At 33.8% G+C, this 20,436-nt stretch overlaps 1 protein-coding gene across 15 annotated transcripts in view; it reads right to left on the minus strand.

Annotated features, from left to right (window-relative positions):
• The window catches only part of KDM4C (lysine demethylase 4C), a 469,399-nt gene that overhangs the window by 291,198 nt on the left and 157,765 nt on the right, over positions 1–20,436 (minus strand). Inside the window, exon 10 of one of the 15 annotated variants that reach the window (XM_016424252.2) lies at positions 9,934–19,093. The exons of the other annotated variants lie outside the window; for them this stretch is intronic. Within the exon in view, the coding sequence (XP_016279738.2) occupies positions 19,079–19,093 (15 nt within the window). The 3' untranslated portion in view covers positions 9,934–19,078. Of the gene's footprint in view, positions 1–9,933; positions 19,094–20,436 lie in introns of those variants that run through there. 15 annotated transcript variants of the gene reach the window in all.

Genomic DNA, 20,436 nt, shown 5'->3' on the forward strand with positions numbered 1-20,436 from the left:
CATACTAAAGAGAAACAATTTAGGAATGCTTAGACTATCAGAAAGCTACAAGCAAAGAAAGCACCAAGACATGTTATTTCAAAAAAAATTATCAAGGAAAGCTAGTCCACTATCTTAGAACAAAAGGGTAAAATAGATGATGGAGGAATCCATTGATGACATTCTAAAAGAGATCCCAAAATGAAAACTTCCATGATTATAATAACCAAATTCCAGATGTCTCATGTCAGAGAAAATATTAAAAGTGATCAGAAAAAAAAAAAACTACCATGAGGACACAGTATCACACAAGACTTAACAGTTACCCATGTTAAAGTAGCAGAGAGCATGGAATATAATATTCCAGAAAGCAAAAAAGATAGAATTCTAACCAATAGTAATTTATCCAGCAAAATTCTATATAATTGCTTCAAGAAAAGAAAAGTAAATTTAATAAAATAGTGGACTTTCGATTATTCCTAAAGTAAAAGCCAGGACTGAATGGAAAATCTGACTTTGAAGTATAAGACTCAAGAGTAACGTTAACAGGCATATGTAAAAAAAAAAAAATCATAAGGGATTTGACATGTTCAATCAGTTTGCATTTCTATATGGTAAGATGATTCACACAGAGAGAGAGAAATATGTTTGAACTTCACTCTCACTAAATTATTCCATGGAGGTTAAGTATATATACACACACTGAATTAGTATTCAAAATCTGACTTAGTTAATTAGTTTAACAAAATCTGGAATGTCTTTAGAACTTTAAATTACTCCACCCTACTTAGACCATACTTTATGGGGAAGATAAAGTTATAATCTCCTGATTGAACAATAAAGGTACTTAACTCTTACCTTATAGTGAAGCTAGAACTTCAAGCTAAGTCTATTTAAGATCTTATTACAAAAAGTTGTAACTATAAAGTATATAAACTATATATAAACTATAAAGTAATAACTCTAAAGGTTAAATCAATCACAAAAAAGGTTAAGTAACTCACAAAAGGTGAACTTAAAAAAAGTGTTAAATAACTCTAAAGAATTAATCTAATCAGAAGAAGATGAGAACTAAAAGTATGGGCAGTCCTGGAGAAAAGCCTTTGATGTGATTGGTAGATGTGAAAATTTAGAGGAGGAGACACAATGATGAAAGATCTACATATTTGGGTCACTTCCTCTCTTCGGGATTTTTTGGGGGCAGAGAGTTGGCTGATAGCAGCATGCTGCGCCTTTCGGCTTCTTAGTGTGGCTACAAGCTATTGTCCGGTTCAGTGGTGAGTTTCTGGCTGAGTATTCCTCCTTTACTTTCAATTTTAAACTCTTAGAAGCCTCTAATCTTCTTCAGAGACCTAGAGGGAAGAATTTTAAATTCCCACTGACATAGGCCAGGCAGGATAAATCCTATATCCTCTTCTCTCTTTCTCCTTAAATTCCTTCCCCCTATATTAAATAAATTGCAATAAATTTCCAGACTGACTTGGGCAATTTATTTGAGATTTCCCTTGGCAACCAATTAAATCTAGATTTAAGTCACAACCCTAAAATTATCTTTACAATACAAAGAGATGATTATTTCATACAACATATCAAGATTCAGTCAAAATTAATAAATGATTTAGATATAAAGAATAAAATCATAAGAAATTAGCCCAGCATAAAAAATGTACCTGACATATCTTTAGATAAGGGAACAAATGAGATAAAAATCACAGTTTAAAATTATTATTTTTATTATCTAAAATTTTAAAAGTTTTACATGAGTGAAACCACTGTAATTAAATTTAGGATGAGAACAGTGAATTGGATTTCTGTTCAAAAGACCTCATTTCCTGAATGTACAGGGAACTAAACCAAAATTATAAAAATTAAGCCATTTCCTAATTTTATAATGGTTAAAGGATAAAAATAAGCAATTTTCAGAAGAAGAAACCAAAGCTAGCAATAGACACATTTAAAATGGCTTACAATCACTTGAGAAATACACATTTTAAAAATTCTGATATACCATCTCATAACTATCACATTAGCTAACTAACATGAGAGAAAAGGAAAATTCATCAATGCCAGACGGGATAAGGAAAAATTGGGACATTATTACACTACTGGTAGATCTTTAGGTTAGTTCAATAACACAGGAGAACAATGTGGAACCATACCCAAAGAGCCATAAAACTGTACACCCTTTGACCAATCTGTACGAAAAAAATATTTATAGCCCAAAAATTTGAAACTGGGGGAAAAGACATCAACTGGGTAATGGCCAAACAAGTTGTGGTATATGACTGTAATGAAATATTACTCTTCTACAAGAAATCGGAAGCAGGAGCATTTCATAAAAAGTGGAAAAGACAATTATAAACTAATGCAAAGTGAAGTGAGCAAAACAGAACACTGAACACAACAATAGCAATACTGTAAAATAATCAACTATGAAAGATTTAGTAACTCTGAACAACGGATTCACCACAATTCTAAAGGTTCCATGATGAAAAATGCTAACCATGTGCAAGGAGAACTCATAAATTCCAAATGTAGATTAAAGAATGCTCTTTTACTTTATTCTTTTTTTCCACTTAAATCCAATTCTTGTATAAGATGACTTCATGTCATTTGTCAACTTAAGGATAAATTACTAAAACACAGCAACATATACAAATTATAAGATTATTTGTTTTCTCAAGAGGTGGAGAAAGGGGTAGAAGGGAGATAATCTGGAACTTAAACATTTTTCTCAATGAATGCCAAACAATTTATATATAATCAGGAAATGTTTAGCGAAAGGAAATAATAAATTTATTAAAATACTAAAATCTAAGCTCAATAAAAGGTAAAGGAAACAACATGTAGGTTGAAGTTGTTCAGTTGTTTCCATCAAGTCTGAAACCTCCTTACTTCATTTAGGAATTATACTGCATTGCCATTTCTTTCTCTAGCTCCATTTTAGGCATGAGGAAACTGAAGCAAATAGGGTTAAGTGTCTGGCCATGGGTCACACAGCTAGTATGTGTCTCAAGCAAAATTTGAGACCCCATCTTTCTAACTCCAGGAGCCCTGTATTACACCACCTAACTGGCCAACATATCAGTATAAAGGGTCAAATGTTCCTAAAATTCTTCCTTAATTAAAAGTAACTATAAGTCTCATCACTTCCCCAATATTTTTACTTGTTATTCAATAATAAGACCGCATTATTATCTGGATTATTACAATAGCCTTTTGCCAAATCTCCTATATTTCATTTTTTCCTTCTCTAATCTAATATGTTAAATAGCTGCCAGCGAGTGATTTACCTTATATACTAATCTGGTCGTGTTTCATCTGTTCAAAAATGTTCAATACTCTACTACTGTTCGATAGTTATTAAATTCCAATTCCTTTCTTCATTAAGATTTTCCAGCTATCTTTTTTTTTTTTAAATAAACCCTTACCTTCTGTATTGGTTCCAAGGCAGAAGAGTGATAAGGGCTAGGCAATGGGGGTCAAGTGACTTGCCCAGGCTCACACAGCTAGGAAGTGTCTGAGTTCACATTTGAACACTCCCATCCATGGGCCTAACTCTCAATCCACTGAATCACCCAGCTGCCCCCACAACCAGCTTACTTAAAGAAAAAAAATTACAGAATGATATGGTCTCAGAGTTGGGATGTTACAAGTTAACTAAATCCTTAAGAACTTAACAATAAAAACTAGATCATAAAAACTAACATCTCGTATTCCATTCTGTTCCCTCTAGCTACACTAGATTACTCTCTGTACCAGAATGCACTTTGCACAGTCCTTCCTGCCTTCCTTGATTATGCCAGTTTCAATTCCTGCAATTATATGTGCTCATTTGATGAATTTCTACACATTAATCCTCAATTAGCTCTTCTACAGAGGATTCCTTAATCTCTACTGGTAAATAACTGTGCTTCTACTTGAATTTTCTCTTATATATCAATGATATATTTATTGTGTAATATTAAGTAATATTAGTTGTTTTTTTGTATTATTCCCCTTCTTTACTGTAAATTCCATTAGAGTATAATTGTTTTCTCTAAACTGTGTACCTTTCCCTCATCCCTGAGTTCCCAGACTGAAAATCTACACACAGGAAGTAATTAAGGAAACATTTTAAAATGTCAAAGGAAAAAGTATTTCACAAATCTCTTTCAACATCTATAAAATTAGAGAGTTTTATTAAATTACCTCTAAAAGGCAACTTTAAAACTGTATAATCCTAAATAATGCACATGAAGTAAAAACCTTGAAATGGGTAGTTCTAGCATTCTTACTGCTGTACCAATAAGTAAAAGGTCTAAATAATACCAAAGATTCTTGAGAGACTCTGCTCCAAGAAACATTTTCATGCTTACTGCAGCAAAGAATGAGCTCTAAACAACTCTGAGCAAAGATCAGTGATGCACAGCCAGAAAGCAAATTTATTCAACACAGTGGGAAAAGAAAACAAATTTCTTTGACTATTGAAACCTAAAAATATTTCAAATGGAGGTGGTTAGTAATGCTATAACACTATTAATTCTTCATAAACTTCAAGAAAAAAATGAAGTAGGATTAAAATCTCACTGGCTAAAAGCACATGTAGCTTCAGAAATATCAACTTCTGATATTATGAAATTTCTTTATGAGATTTTAAAATGTTCATTCTCTTATCTGCCTTCAGTATCTTGGGGAATATACAATGCATTAAAAAATCTCTATTTTGGTAATCCAGAAATTTTGAGAAATTAAGTTGGTTTTTCCATTTTTCGATGCATCATATGGTAAAAATTACCCCCCAACCTAGAGGATAAAGAGATATTTGGATTTTCATTTTAGAGAATTATAACAGGGGAAAGGTAGAATAGCGTTGATTATTTTATGTATTAATTTTCGACTAAAATTCTATTTTGACACAGGATTATGATGTTACATGAAGGCAACAAAAACAAAAATATGTAATTTCTTCTATACTTTAATATTACATATTTTCTAGTTCATTACTTACTATAAAAATGATGACCATTTTTTTGGAGTTACATGTATCATCATTCCAAATAGGAATATAAGGCCTTTAACCTTTCTGGGGCCATTAAATGTTTTCTCTTTTCTGTTCACCTTTACTGTATTTGGGCCTCAAATTTTCTATACAAGCCTGGTCTTTTCTTCAAAAATGCTTGGAAGCCTTCTATTTTATAAAATGACCATACCTTCCCCTGAAAGAATATAATCAGTTTTCCTGGGTAGTTGATTCTTCAGTTCCCTTTCCTTCCCAAATATTATACTCTAAGCCTTCCAGTCCTTCATTGTGGAGGCTGCCAGGTCTTTTGTAATCATGACTGGGGCTCCTTGATATCCGAAATGCTTCCTTCTAGCAGCTTATAGTATTTTCTCTTTGGTCTGGGAGCTCCTGAACTTGACTGTAACATTCCTGGAAGTTTTCAATAGGAGATTTAATGAATGAGATGATCTGTGAATTATTTCAATCTCTATATTTTACCCTCCTATTCAGGTACATCAAGGTCGTTCTCTTGGATAATTTCTTGTAGTATGATGTCAATGGTTTTTTTCTGATCATGGTCTTCAAGTAGTCCAATAATTCTTAAAATGTCTCTCCTGGATCTACTTTTGAGGTCCATCATTTTTTCCATAAAGTGTTCCAGATTTTCTTCTATTTTTTCATTCTATTGATTTTATTTCAAAAAAATCTTGATGCCTTATGAAACCACTAGCTTCTAGTTGGTGAATTCTAATTTTTAAAGACCAGATTTGATCCATGACTTTTTGATCCACCGTTTCCTTTTTGACTATTTTTCTTTGTAATGCTTTTCTTTGTCTTTTAAATTTTTTTTTGCCTCACTTTCAAACTGGTCAATTCTGGCCTTTAAATCACTATTTTCTTATTTTTAGTTCATGTGCCTTTGTATCCAGATAACCTATTTTGCTTTTTTTCCCCAGTTTTCTTCAGTCTGTGTAATTTGATTTTAGAATTTTTTTTTTTAGCTCTTCCAGAGCCTGAATCCAGTTCACTGGAGTTTCTGAGGTTTTACTTAATATTCCTTGGTCTGCCTCTGTTCCATCTGTTCTTTGTTGCTTTGCTGAATAGTGGTTTTCAACCATAGTTTCTTTTTTTCCTTCTGTTGTTTACTCATAACTCTTTCTTTGTACATTTGCTTCTCTGGTTGCTTGTTGACTCTGTGAGTTGGAGCTTTTCTGCCTTCTAAAAGGCTTCTTCTCTTCTCTACTTCTGGAATAGGCCAGTTGAGCTGATATGCAGAGCTAAATGTGCCCTGAAGTCAAAACTTTCTGGCAGAGGCCTAAAATATTAGTATGGTGCCTGAAGGTTGTGATCAGCCTACCCTCTTCTCTGCTTCTGTTCTCAGTTACCTCCTTGCCAGCTGTGGTCTAAGCCCTGAGCTTCCCATAGTTGTGGTATCAAGTTACTCTCTCCTGGGTGGAACCCTAGCCCTGAGATCCCACCATCTGCTCAAGTCTCAGCACATTAGGTGGGGGAGGCGCATTGGGATCTTCCCTATTTCCTTTCCTTATACCATAGAATTCAACCTTCTATGCATACCTTTTATGTTGAATTGAGCAGGAGGGTCCTACAGCTCTGTCTTATTGGATGTAGTTTTCTGCCCCCCATGAAGAGTTTTGTTTTTGATTGGTGTGGAAGACTATTCACAAAAGAATCAATTTTTACTCTCTCTAAGCCCCCATCTTGACACCACCCCTAATTTCTTCTAAACTCATCTATCTTTCAAACAAACCTAAGTTTCTAAAATAAGAAGAGAGCTATTTAGATTCAAGGAAGTAGGCGAAACATTGCAATGGCATGACATATCTAGTTTTGGAGCCAAATAAATCAAGTCATTTAAAACATTTTGTTTTTTGATGTCAGAATATACTTTGGATAGAAAGTTTCTGACATGGTGAATAAGGAGGCAGAGTAGAAAAGCATCTCTATTTAATAAAGTGTCCCTTTCTGTTCTTTTATAATAAGTAAAGTTCTTTTTTATGACATGTATACAAACTACAATGTGTTCCAATTCATAGCCTTCCTGAACCACTACTAGTCTAGACAGTCAGGAAATCAACTACAAGAAAAGTACCACTTAACAAGAAGTGACAGCAGCCAGAGGACTTCACATTATATTCAAAATCTATGAAAAGGATTATCAGGTCATTAGAAATGATCACATCAATTATTCAATACGCATTTATTAAGTGCCTATTATGTACCAATGGGGTGTATGGGGTGCTCAGGGAGGGGTAGCATCTCTGGTATAGAGGGCTTCGTGCCCTCCTAGGGCAGCTCTCCAGCCTCTGACCCTCACCTGACACCCAGCTCTCACTTGTGGCTCCCAGTAGCTGCTAGCATGCGGCAGTGGCCACACCCTGGGCAATAGCTTCGACAGGCCGGCTAAACCTTGTGAGGGTAGCCATCGGGTCGTCAACTCCTGGTGAACCAGGGCTTTGCTCACCCAGCATGTGAAGACTGCTTCGGCTGAACAGACAGAAGAAAACAATAAGAAGGTTCAACAGCTGAGATGGCGACGCAGAAAAGCACTGTGGAGTGCTTAGGGCGTGTTGGAGCACAAAAGACAACACGGCCATCCAATGCAGCTGAGGAAGTCTCCAGGTGTAACGATTTTTCGTGCCACTGGACCCAGGCTTCCAACGCCGAGAGAGTGGGACTGTCTCTGTGCATTGACTCTTCCACTTAAATCTCCTTCACGCACAAGTGTCTTTGTGCACACTCATCTATACACCATAGATGAAAACGCACAAAGACCACCGTCATCCTCGGTTAACGAGAGATTACCACTATTATGTGCCAAGCACTATGCTAAGCACAGCTTCACAAAAAATAAGCAAAAGATAATTCTTGCTCTCAGGGGGCCCATAATCCACATCAAGCCTCATATTACTTTTCACTAATCTCCAAAAATAGTCATCAACTATTTGACTATTAGAAATAGCCAAATGAATGTAAATGTAGCCTAAATTAAAGTAGAGAACAAGATAAGAATGTTCTGAAACATCATCATCACCAAAATTAACATTTGTATGATGCTATAATGTTCACAGAGTCTTCCCTAATAATCTCACAAAGTAGGTAGATACAAGTGTGACAGCACTGTGGATACTGGGTTGAGTGTAAAGGAGGCTGGGTTTGACAGTCAGGCTAATCTTGGCCAAATCAACTCATTTCTTTACATCATCTTCATCATCTCCACATGAGTGGAGTAGCTGATCTCCATGACTACATTCCTATTCTAAATTTCTCTTACTCTGCTGTTGTTGTTCAGACCTTTTCAGACTCTTTGTGAACCCAATTGGGTGTTCTTCACAAATACAAAGGAATAGTTTGCCATTTCCTTCTCCAGCTCATTATAGATGAGAAAATTGAGACAAATGGGGTTAAGTGACTTACCCAGAGACACAAAGCCATGAAGTGTCCGAGTTGAATTTGAACTGAGATCTCCCTGACTACAAGGTGGGCAATCTATACGTTATGCCACGAACCTGCCCACTATTTTTCCCCTCTGCTCTTTTCCCTTTTTTTAAACCTTTACCTTCTGTCTTAGAATCAATACTAAATATTGGTTCCTAATCAGAAGAACAGTAAGGTACAAGCAATTGGGATTTAGTTGCTTGCCCAGGGTCACATGGCTAGGAAGTATCTGAGATCACATTTTAACCAAGAACCTCCACCTAGCTATCCCAATTTTTTCATCAGTACTTTTAACAACAACCAAAAAAACAAGCAAACAAAAAAAAAACACCTTATCTTGTACCTTAGAATTGAAACATAACTGTTCCAAGAGAGAACAGTAAAGACCTAGGCAATGAGGTTTAAGTGACTTGCCCAGAGCCATGTAGCTATGAAGTGGCACACTTGAACTCAGCACCTCCCAAGCCAGGCCTGGCTCTCTAGCCACTCAACTATATATAACTCACTCCTGCTCATTATTTTCTTACATTGTCCCTGAATAGAAGTTGTGTTGTATAATATCACCAAAAGGCACTAAAATTTTTCCCTAAAAGTTCTTAAAAGATGAGCTACAAAAGATAAGATTAACAAACTCAACACTTAAAGGGGAAAAAAGCACTAAAGCAGAAGATCATTAAGCACTCCTGACATTCACTGAATTGACCTTTAGTTATTGCCTACATTCAACTATCCTTTATTTCTTAAAATCTAGAATAACAATTTATTAAACTAAAATTCAAAAACTATCAGAAACTTATTCTCATATGGCTAGCTTCAGGGAATGTCAAATTCAGGTTTTGTTGTTGTTGTTCAGAAGATTTCTGTGAATTTGAAAGTAGGTTTCATTCCTGTGTTTATAGAGATGTATATTTGTATTATCAAAACAAAACTACAACAATAATGTGGGTCACTCTCCATTCTCAACTGTCAAATAACACAATAGAGCTGAGGGTAACTCTACTGAAAAAGAACAAATTAAAATGATGGAAAAAAATTTTGAGTACATGATTATAACTTTAGAAAATACAAACTAAACTCATCCTTAATATGCTCTAATAGACTCATAGAATAATGAATCTAAATTAGAAATTAGTTCACATACATTAATTGAAAGTAAGAAGGTATGATCAACTAGAAACAAATTCATCCATTCTATAAATTCAAGTCAATGTATTAATTGAATGATGAAAGTCTTTAGCATTATATTATGAGGTTCAAGCTCAAAAAATTTTTGGAAACTATCCTCCAAAGACAAAATTAAAACTATTGGCCAGAAAAAAATATATATCAGCCTCAACCTTGTTTAAAAAATCAGTGAAAACTTCTTCACTGATTTAGAAAAAACCATAACAAAGTTCATTTGGAAGAACAAAAGATCAAGGATATCCAGGGAAATAATGAAAAAAAACACATATGATGGGGGCCTTGCAGTCCCAGACCTCAAACTATATTACAAAGCAGCAGTCATCAAAACAATTTGGTACTGGCTAAGAAACAGAAAGGAAGATCAGTGGAATAGACTGGGGGAAAACGACCTCAGCAAGACAGTATACGATAAACCCAAAGATCCCAGCTTTTGGGACAAAAATCCACTATTCGATAAAAACTGCTGGGAAAATTGGAAGACAGTGTGGGAGAGAATAGGAATAGATCAACACCTCACACCCTACACCAAGATAAATTCAAAATGGGTGAGTGACTTAAACATAAAGAAGGAAACCATAAGTAAATTGGGTAAACACAGAATAGTATACATGTCAGACCTTTGGGAGGGGAAAGGCTTTAAAACCAAGCAAGATATAGAAAGAATCACAAAATGTAAAATAAATAATTTTGACTACATCAAACTAAAAAGCTTTTGTACAAACAAAACCAATATAACTAAAATCAGAAGGGAAACAACAAATTGGGAAAAAATCTTCATAGAAACCTCTGACAAAGGTTTAATTACTCATATTTATAATGAGCTAAATCAATTGTACAAAAAATCAAGCCATTCTCCAATTGATAAATGGGCAAGGGACATGGATAGGCGGTTCTCAGATAAAGAAATCAAAACTATTAACAAGCACATGAAGAAGTGCTCCACATCTCTTATAATCAGAGAGATGCAAATCAAAACAACTCTGAGGTATCACCTCACACCTAGCAGATTGGCTAACATAACAGCAAAGGAAAGTAATGAATGCTGGAGGGGATGTGGCAAAGTAGGGACATTAATTCATTGCTGGTGGAGTTGTGAACTGATCCAACCATTCTGGAGGGCAATTTGGAACTATGCCCAAAGGGCGACAAAAGAATATCTACCCTTTGACCCAGCCATAGCACTGCTGGGTCTGTACCCCAAAGAGATAATGGACACAAAGACTTGTACAAAAATATTCATAGCTGCGCTCTTTGTGGTGGCCCAAAACTGGAAAACGAGGGGATGCCCATCAATTGGGGAATGGCTGAACAAACTGTGGTATATGTTGGTGATGGAGTACTATTGTGCTAAAAGGAATAATAAAGTGGAGAAGTTCCATGGAGACTGGAACAACCTCCAGGAAGTGATGCAGAGCGAGAGGAGCAGAACCAGGAGAACATTGTACACAGAGACTAATACACTGTGGTATCATCGAACGTAATGGACTTCTCCATTAGGGGTGGTGTAATGTCCCTGAACAACTTTCAGGGATCCAGGAGAAAAAAAACACCATTCATAAGCAAAGGATAAACTATGGGAGTGGAAACACCGAGAAAAAGCAACTGCCTGAATACAGAGGTTGAGGGGACATGACAGAGGATAGACTTTAAATGAACACTCTAATGCAAATACTATCAACAAAGCAATGGGTTCAAATCAAGAAAACATCTAATGCCCAGTGGACTTACGCGTCGGCTATGGGGGGTGGGGGGGAGGAAAAGAAAATGATCTATGTCTTTAACGAATAATGCTTGGAAATGATCAAATAAAATATATTTAAAAAAAAAATAAAAAAAAAAATCAGTGAAAGTCAAAATCAACACACATTGAGGATTTTTTCACTTTTTATTATACAGAATTATAAAATAATTTAGTCTGCCCCAACTAGAAACAACAATGAAACCAATTAAACAGGAAATGATCATAACTGGTAAATAGAAATCCATTTTAAATATGTACTCTTAAAAGCTTAATTGAACTGCTAGTTCTTCCATACTTCTTGCTTTATCTTCAAAATATAATTATTATGTATCCATATTTGATATATCTCCATATTTATATATTACATTTTGTCCTATTTTGTACACACTATGCAAACATCTATTAAGGTCTAATATGTGCAAGGAACAAGCATGTGCACGTGTACGCACACACCTTTCTTTTTTATGAAAATCTTTCTTATTTTATATTTCCTGATATTTATCATTGTAAATAACAATGAAGTATTCATTTACATTTACATACCACATTTTAATCAAACCTTTCCAACTACAGACCATTTCTATTCTTCCAGTTCTTTCCAAATACATACAATGTTGATGTTCAGTTTTGTGTGCAAATAAAAGTAAAAATGCCCCTTTTCTATTTAAGACAATATTCTTAAGTTATATCAGAGCTGAAAGAAAGCAATAAAAAAAACTAATAAATTTGACTTTCCGCTATTGACTATAAACCATTTTTTAAATACTAGTCAACAACTCTCTTCCTTCTACTTAGAGAGACCCATTTTCAAAGCTCTTACCACCAAAGGTCCAATTGGCCAACTCTTGACTAGCAGACTCTAATGTTAATTCGTGTAAACCAAATATTCTTGGGTTTTGACATTTTTGCCATTCACTGAAATTAGAACAATTTGGGCTTTTCCATTAATCTTAAATTTAATTTTCTTTTATGCGTTATCTTGTCAATTACAAAGTGCTGTACTTAACAGCAGAAACTGCCATGTTTTATCACTTTGTAACACCAGTATTTAGCACTTCTCATTCATATTAGAATCAATGGGGGAATGTTTGCATATCATCTCTTTTTCACTGAACTTTACTATGTTGTAAGAAGAGGCTTGCAGCATTGTTACCAAATATTTGCAGAGCTTGGCACACAACAGGCACTTCTCACACATAGGGAAATATAACATAAGAATATATGGTATCATGACAAGCATAAAGATGAATTTCTTGAGTTTTATCTCATAAGATAAAAATTTGATGAATTCATTATCAAAATAGAATGAGCTAGAGATATAATGGCAAGAACCTTGGATTTTATAAAGTCAGGAAAAACAGAATAACATGAATGTGAATCCTAATCAAGAGAACTTAGCTAAATAATTTAAACTCAACATCAATTTTTTTTACCTATAAAATAAAAGATAAAAAATAAAGACTAGATTTAAAATTTCATTGGTAAAAGTAACATCCAAATAAAGAGGCTCTATCAATGCATGTCATCATCTTTGCTACTTCAAATATTAGAGAATTGGCATAAAACTCAAATAGAAATAAGGGTCTCTATGGCTACATATAAAATTATTTTTTAAATGTAAGGTTATACAGGTTTTATCATATTGCTATTCATTGTTAAATATTTTCCATATAGATTTGAATCTAGTACCAGCACTGCTAAGGAGTTTGACACCCCTTTAAAGAAGGTTACAGAGAGGTGTCAAACCCTTAAATCCCTGGGCCCAAAAGGCCTGCAAAATTTCAGAATGCAGCCCAAACAAGATAAAAATATAACTGGAAAATAAATAACAAAATGCAAATACAACAATGCAATATATAGCCTTCAGGGATCTATTCTTATTTGGCACCAATGGCTTAAAAAAGATAGAAATTAATTGGATTGCCATGGGTCACAAAGTAGTGTCACAGGTAGACATAAACCATTATATTTTTGGCTTTACTACAACAACTTTGTGATGAGATTTTATTTTATAAGATATTCTGCATATATTTTAATATATTCATTATAGAAATTATTACATATTGGATAAATTTATTCAATATATTAAATATACTAAAATTTAATTGATTAGTATTATTACTATTAAAATTATATTATATTACCATATTTTACATATATAAGAAAAGCATTTTGTAAACTTTAAGCCACTGTACATGTCAGCAATTATTGTATACCACAATATCACATTGTGAAATATGATGTTTCACTTTTTTTTTAATTGTTTATGCAGCGAAGCATTCTGAGGTCATTCCCGAATGAACCTTTCCATTTTTACAGGGTCACTTTTTTCAATGTCATTCTCAAAAGTAGGAGCCTTCTATAAAACAGAGTACTTTCTAAAGTATTTTCATCATTCTGCCATGCTGCTAACAAACATCAAACTGAAGTAATAAAATTTCACAATTTTCAGAAGTCACATGACATTATTTTTACAAGCTAATAAAAATAATATTTAGATTAAAATCAACAAAGGAATGAACCAAGGATTTTGGATAAAAGAAGGTGGAAGGAATAGCAGAAATACTATGAATTTTTATTTAGAGAAAATTCAGAATAGATATTTTTAAATTAAGTATTTGCTTTCCCTGGACCAAAAGAAAGAAGTAAAGCGGAAGAATTAATACAATTACTGATCTCAGTTCCCTTGATGATATATGGTATCCAAGAGAAAAACATTCTATTCTTTTCCTTTTCACAACATTCTGCTTGTTCACATTTTTCTTTTTTTCAAAATTCAAGCTGTCCACAGTTATATGGTTACAGAACAGACATGGCACGGAAGGTCAGCTCTGGCTCTCAGGGCTTAGAGAAAACTAACCTTGGATTTTCCATTTAAAACATCAATTAAATTATGCTGATATTAACTTGATAAATTATAAAATCTTGTAATAAAAGGCACAAAGGATCATATAGTTGATATATTCAAAATAAATTCAATTTATTTTAAATATTTAAAATGGTCTATATCAACAAAAGGAGAGGAAGTGCTAGACTTTCTCTTTTTGGCATGGCTTGTCTCTCCCTATTATGGAGCATTTAGGGCAGTGGTAACCTTTTTAATGCCGTGACCCCACAATACAGTTCCTCATGTTGCAGTGACCCCAAACAAAAAATTATTTTGGTGGCTACTTCAAAACTGTAATTTTGCTACAGTTATGATTCTGAATGGAAATACCTGATATGCATTATGTATTCTCATTGCTACAAATTGAGAGGTTGAGAACCGCTGATCTAGGGCTTAGTCTAATCTTATGTGACTGAGCAATCTAGATCTGCCACTGCTTGCATCCACTTGGGCTGTGTCCAGAGGCCTGCTGGAGCTTGTAGACTTTTAGTTAGGATGGATAGGGAATCTTTTTCTCTATCTTTCTCAAACTTTTACTAATAAATAATGTGAAATTAATATAAAGACTCTAGAATTCTTTAATCATAAAAGTTCTTACTTGCTTTTTTTCAACTTTTAATAAACTACATTAACATCATGGGAAGTCAAAAATTTACAAATGCTCTTAGCTTTTAGAGCAATTCCAGTCAATAAAAATAATTTAAGCAATTACCACAACACTCCCTCAGAACCAAATGAAATGGTCTATGCCATTATAAACATATCCTTTGGCTACTGGAAGCTTTGGCAAGGAAATAAGACAGATATATAAATAACAATGATACACAATAATACTAGAAATTGTGCCAAGCCAAGTAATGTGTGAGAGACAAGGGAAATTGTTACTAACAAGAAATATACCAAAAGTCTTCATGGAAGCATATTTGCATTTAAAGTTGGGTGTAAGTTTAACAGATGAATAATAGTTTCGAGGAAAATCAAGTAATAAATCAAAAACATGAAGAAATAAAATGCATGATCCAAAAATGCATGGAAATTAGTTGTCTCAAATTAAAACACAAGGTGGAAAACAGGGAATAAATTAAAATTTATATTTCAAAGTTTTGTATAATGGCATTCAAACAACAAAGGAGACTGAATTCTATTTGGTAAGCAATTGGATTTTAAAAGAGATGTGAAGGGCCCATATCTGATAATATTGTAAAGTGTGAAATAAAAGATGAAGAACCTCAAGCAAAGCGAGAGTCTATTGCACTAATTCAAAAGTGATAATGAGAGCAATGAGTCTGATATGGCTTTAAGACAATACACTTAATAAATGGTTGTTGAAATTATTATTGAAGAGAAATAAAGGGACTAAACCTACATAAAAGCTTCATCACCTCTCATAAAGGGTTTAACTATCATCTCTAGGCAGATGACTCCGAGAGCTCCTCTTTCCCCTGAGTTTCAGTCCTAGATTACCAATACCTTATTAGACATTTCAAATTGGATGACCTGAAGAAATTTTAGATTTTTTGTATAATTGAAAACGTTATACTGACTTCCTGTCGTTATGTACTTCCTGCAATCAGGGGATAAATTCAGTGGATGTGCCTGCTCTGGCCTCTTTGGCATCCTAGCAAGGATAGTGGTGGTAGGCACAGGGGTTTTGAAAGGGTTGATTTGTGGGTTTATCTTCTATCGCTTTTATTCCTTTAATTCTAATGAACATTAATTAAAATATGCTTAAAATATACTAGCTTTAATATTGCACATTTTTATTTCTACATTAGCTTATCCAAAAGTGAATTTGTCTTTCTTTTTGAACCCTCCCTTATAAAATTCCCCATTTCTGTGAAAGAAATTACAATCCTTCCACCCCCTAAAATTCAAATTCTTGGATTTATGTTTGGTTCCTCATAGATCCAATCAGTAACCAAATGTAGCCATTTCAAGCTACATAACAATCTAATTCCATTTCTCTATTCATACACCTACTACCTTAGTTCAAATTCTCATCACAACTATTATGAATTATTGAAACAGCCTTTGAAAGGGTTTTCTTGTCACATACCTTCCCCACCTCGATTTTCCAGCAAACTCTTATCAAAGTAAGTGTGGTTAAGCAACATCTCATCTATGACTTCCAAAAAATCTTCTATTTAGCCTATAATATATTACACAACTTGGCCCCAAATAAGCTTTCCGACTGCAATGGACATTATTCGTTTTCCTACACTACACAATATAGCTAAATTAGCCTTCTCTCTGTTTTTTACACATGACAAACTATCTCCTGTCTTTGTGTCTCTGAATTGGCTATCTGCCATCCCTGGAAAACATTCCCTCCACATATCCATCCCTCTCTTCCTTTAAAATGTAGTTCAAGCACCACTTTCTGAATCAAGATTTACTTTATGCTGGGGACAGCTGGGTAGCTCAGTGGATTAAGAGCGAGTCCTAGAGACAGGAGGTTCTAGGTTGAAATGTGACCTCAGACACTTCCCAGCTATGTGACCCTGGGCAAGTCACTTAACCCCCCATTGTCTAGCCCTTACCACTCTTCTACCTTGGAACCAATACACAGTATTGATTGCAAAACAGAAGGTACAGGTTTAAAACAAAAAAAAAAAGACTTACCGTATCCTCCGAAATGCTAGTGGTTTCCCTATCAAATTCTTGTAAATTTTAATTATTTATTGATTTTCTAGTAATGCTATGAATACTTTATATGTACTGTTATCAATGCCTTTAGAATACAAGTTTGGGGGTAATAGGGATTGATTTATTAATTATTATTGTTCCTGAGGGAAAGAATAGTACGTACCATACAGTAGGTGCTTAAAAAGTAGCTGGTCATTGATTGAATTGCTTAATATCCTCAAATTTATCTAAATACCTAAAGACAATGCTTTCTTGTTTTCCAACATTCATATTACTTCCAAAATAATCTTCCTGATAGAAAAATCTAATTATATCATTTCACTGTTTAAAAAAATATATTCTGTTGTTCAATCAATTCAGTCGTATCAAATTCTATAGGACTCTATTTTGTTTTTTCATGGTAAAGGTACTGGAGTGACTTGCCATTCCCTTTTCCAGCATACTTTTAGATTACAACTGAGGCAATGAGAAGGAAGCCTAGGGTCACAATGCTAGTAACTGTGGCCAGATTTTAATTTGTGAAAATTAATCTTCCTTATTCTCAACCTAGTACTCTATCCTAGATGTAACCCAAAAAAACCTTAGTTCCTACTAATCATTCACAAATTTAATTACAAACGCCTTGTAATAATATGCTTCCCAAACTTATTTCATACAACTTAACTTCATGTACTCTATTCTTAAACTAAAATGGGCCTACCCACACACAGTTCCCCAATTTTGTCCTGCTCCTTCCTCCACTGGTATATATGGAAAATTATTTTCCATTGTCTATTAAGAGACTCGCCTCTTACATTTCTATTTTTGAAATCATTATCAGAAGATTAAAATGGGAAAGGATTTTAAAAGTCAGCTAAACGTATCCCTTTTTTTCACAGAGAAGAGGACACACGGATGATCAAAGTCTTTTAAGTGACTAGCAGCTGAAACAGGCACTTTAAGGTCTAGCTATGGCTCATCACATCAAAGATATCTTCTATCATCTAGAAGAAATCAATGCTCTCCTCAAATTTTTCATACTACTCCTTTAAACTTCATATATTTATTTCATCATATTCTAATACATTATAGCTAATGGTGAATTAGTGCCTTCGTGCAATGAATAACACAGAGTATATGCAGGTAATTAATAAATGTTAGCTGAGGTAAATTGAATCTCTTTAACCTTGAAGACACGCATATTTCAATAGGGGTGAGTTTCTGACAAATCAAAATTAAAGAAAATACAAAGGAATATGAATAATACTGTACTAATAAGAAATATCTACATGATTGAATACTTCTGAAGGAATACTTCTATACTATTAGAAATGAAGAGCAAGAGAGTTTCAAAAAAACCTGGAAAAACTTATAAGAAATAATACAAAGTGAAGGGAGCAGAACAAAGAGAACATTGTACACAGTAAAGTAGATGGTCAACTTTTACTTACTCTGATGCAAGACAATTCCAAAGAATTCACTCATGAGGAAATATACTATCCATCTCTAGAAAGAGAACTGATGAACTCTGGAGTAAAGACTGAAGGATAATTTTTTTCACTTTCTTTAATTTTCTGACATTTTTAGGATCTAGCTAATAAGAACATGTTTTACAGTTTAAATGAACCAGGAAAGGGCAGGAAGGAGAAATTTAAGAAATCAGTTTTTTAAAGTATAATTAAAAATAATAAATTTACTTTTTGAAGATAAGATAAACATTACTGGAAGTAACCTACACAGAAGGGAATTGAAGTTATAGAAATAATGGTGTTACCTAGGGAAAGTATAATGAGAAAAGAAAAAATGCTCAAAGTAAAAATCTTTTTGAAAACATAATAATCCTAATCCTTCTCAATATTTTTGCAGTGGATAATATTGTTGGTCACTTTCCATATATAGTACTATCTATTCCCCAGGTTTTTGTGAACCTTTTAAAGGAATCAAGTAAATAATAGACAAAATGACAAAAATATATAAAACATATTTATTAACATATAAACAAATATAACATATAAACAAAACTACTAAACTGAAAACTAGGAAATGAAATTTAAATGCAAAAAGCTTAGTTCCAATAAAGAGATATAAGAAGGTATCCACTCCTGCTCCATCCTTTCTTTGGAGCCGAGGGAGACTTCAAGAATAAAAAAATGAACATAATGATAAGACTTTCTGACATGTGGATTAATTTTGAAGAACTTTTTCTTCTCTATTGTTTCTGTCACTCAGGATGGCTCTATGGAAGAGATTGGGGAAGGGATACAGCAACATGTAAGTGAAGGAAAGATAAAACATATGAAAAAATGTATTTAAATTTTTTAATAATAATAATAGATTCGGGGGTATAACCAGCTATTATGATTTTGTCTAATAATAATTTTTATGTTATCTTACACAGTCTCTCACACTGGATTAACAGGAATAAGTATACCACTTCTGATAGTTAAGGCTAGATATGGCCATACCCATGACAATATTTCCTTTTTTTTTTTAACTCAAGGAAATCAGTATAGTAAATAATTTTTCTTCCCTTCAAGACAGTCACAGTGCTTGAGGCTACTGCAGCACAAATACAAAATCTCTTCAAGAATGTCTCTAAACAGTCAAGCTGAAAATCTAAGTCAAAGTTTCATTTAACAGCCTGTCAGTTTTTTGATGTGTAGCTAATGAATGCAGTGGCAAACAAATCCATCAAACCAAACATCAAAACAACTGCACTTCATCCCACCAAAGGGAAAAATGAAATACAACCTACAGGGCACAGCTTTGATCTAATCTCTCAACAAAAACCATCTCTAAACAGCTACTGCAGCAAAACATGCAAAGCAATTATGAATTTAATTTCATTTAATCAAAGACCAATGTTTAAGAATCTGAAGACAGCAATGTTAGATCAGACTCCTTGGTTCTAGTGCTAAACGATCATCTAAAGAATACAGAAAATTTTCACCCCACTGAAAATTTTGGCATACTCATTTTAAAAATTAACCAAAATATCATAACCTTTAACATAAACTTTAAAATAGTCTTACAAGTAAATTGTTCATAAAAGTACTTGTTTTAGCTTACTTTTTTCCTGGAGTTAGAAAACATAAAATATATTTATATTGAATACTTTTCTACATGCCTAATGACCCATTTACTTCATTGGATTTGGAATATCTTCTCCCTACCTTCATTTATACAACAATTGAATTTATTTCAATATTTAATTCAATTTTATTTTTTAGTATTAAATTCATTGCCTTCTTTTTCATCTCTCTTTCAATGCTAAAGAAAAACAAAATCTATTATAAATATATACAATGAAGAAAAACAAATTATCACAAGTCATGGGGGGGCAGTGTCTCTGTGTGTGTGTGTGTGTGTGTGTGTGTGTGTGTGTGTGTGTATGTGTGTGTGTGTTGTCTGTATATATTCACACCCACTTACTTGTCTTTATAATTGTAGTTGGTAGTGGCAGCTCAGTGGACTGAGAGTCAGGCATAGAGATAGGAGGTCCTAGGTTCAAATCTGCCCTCAGACACTTCCCAGATGTGTGACCCTGGGCAAGTCACTTGACCCCCATTACCTGTCCCT

This window comes from Monodelphis domestica, chromosome 7 (genome assembly GCF_027887165.1).
Source record: "Monodelphis domestica isolate mMonDom1 chromosome 7, mMonDom1.pri, whole genome shotgun sequence".
Lineage (NCBI taxonomy): Eukaryota > Metazoa > Chordata > Mammalia > Didelphimorphia > Didelphidae > Monodelphis > Monodelphis domestica.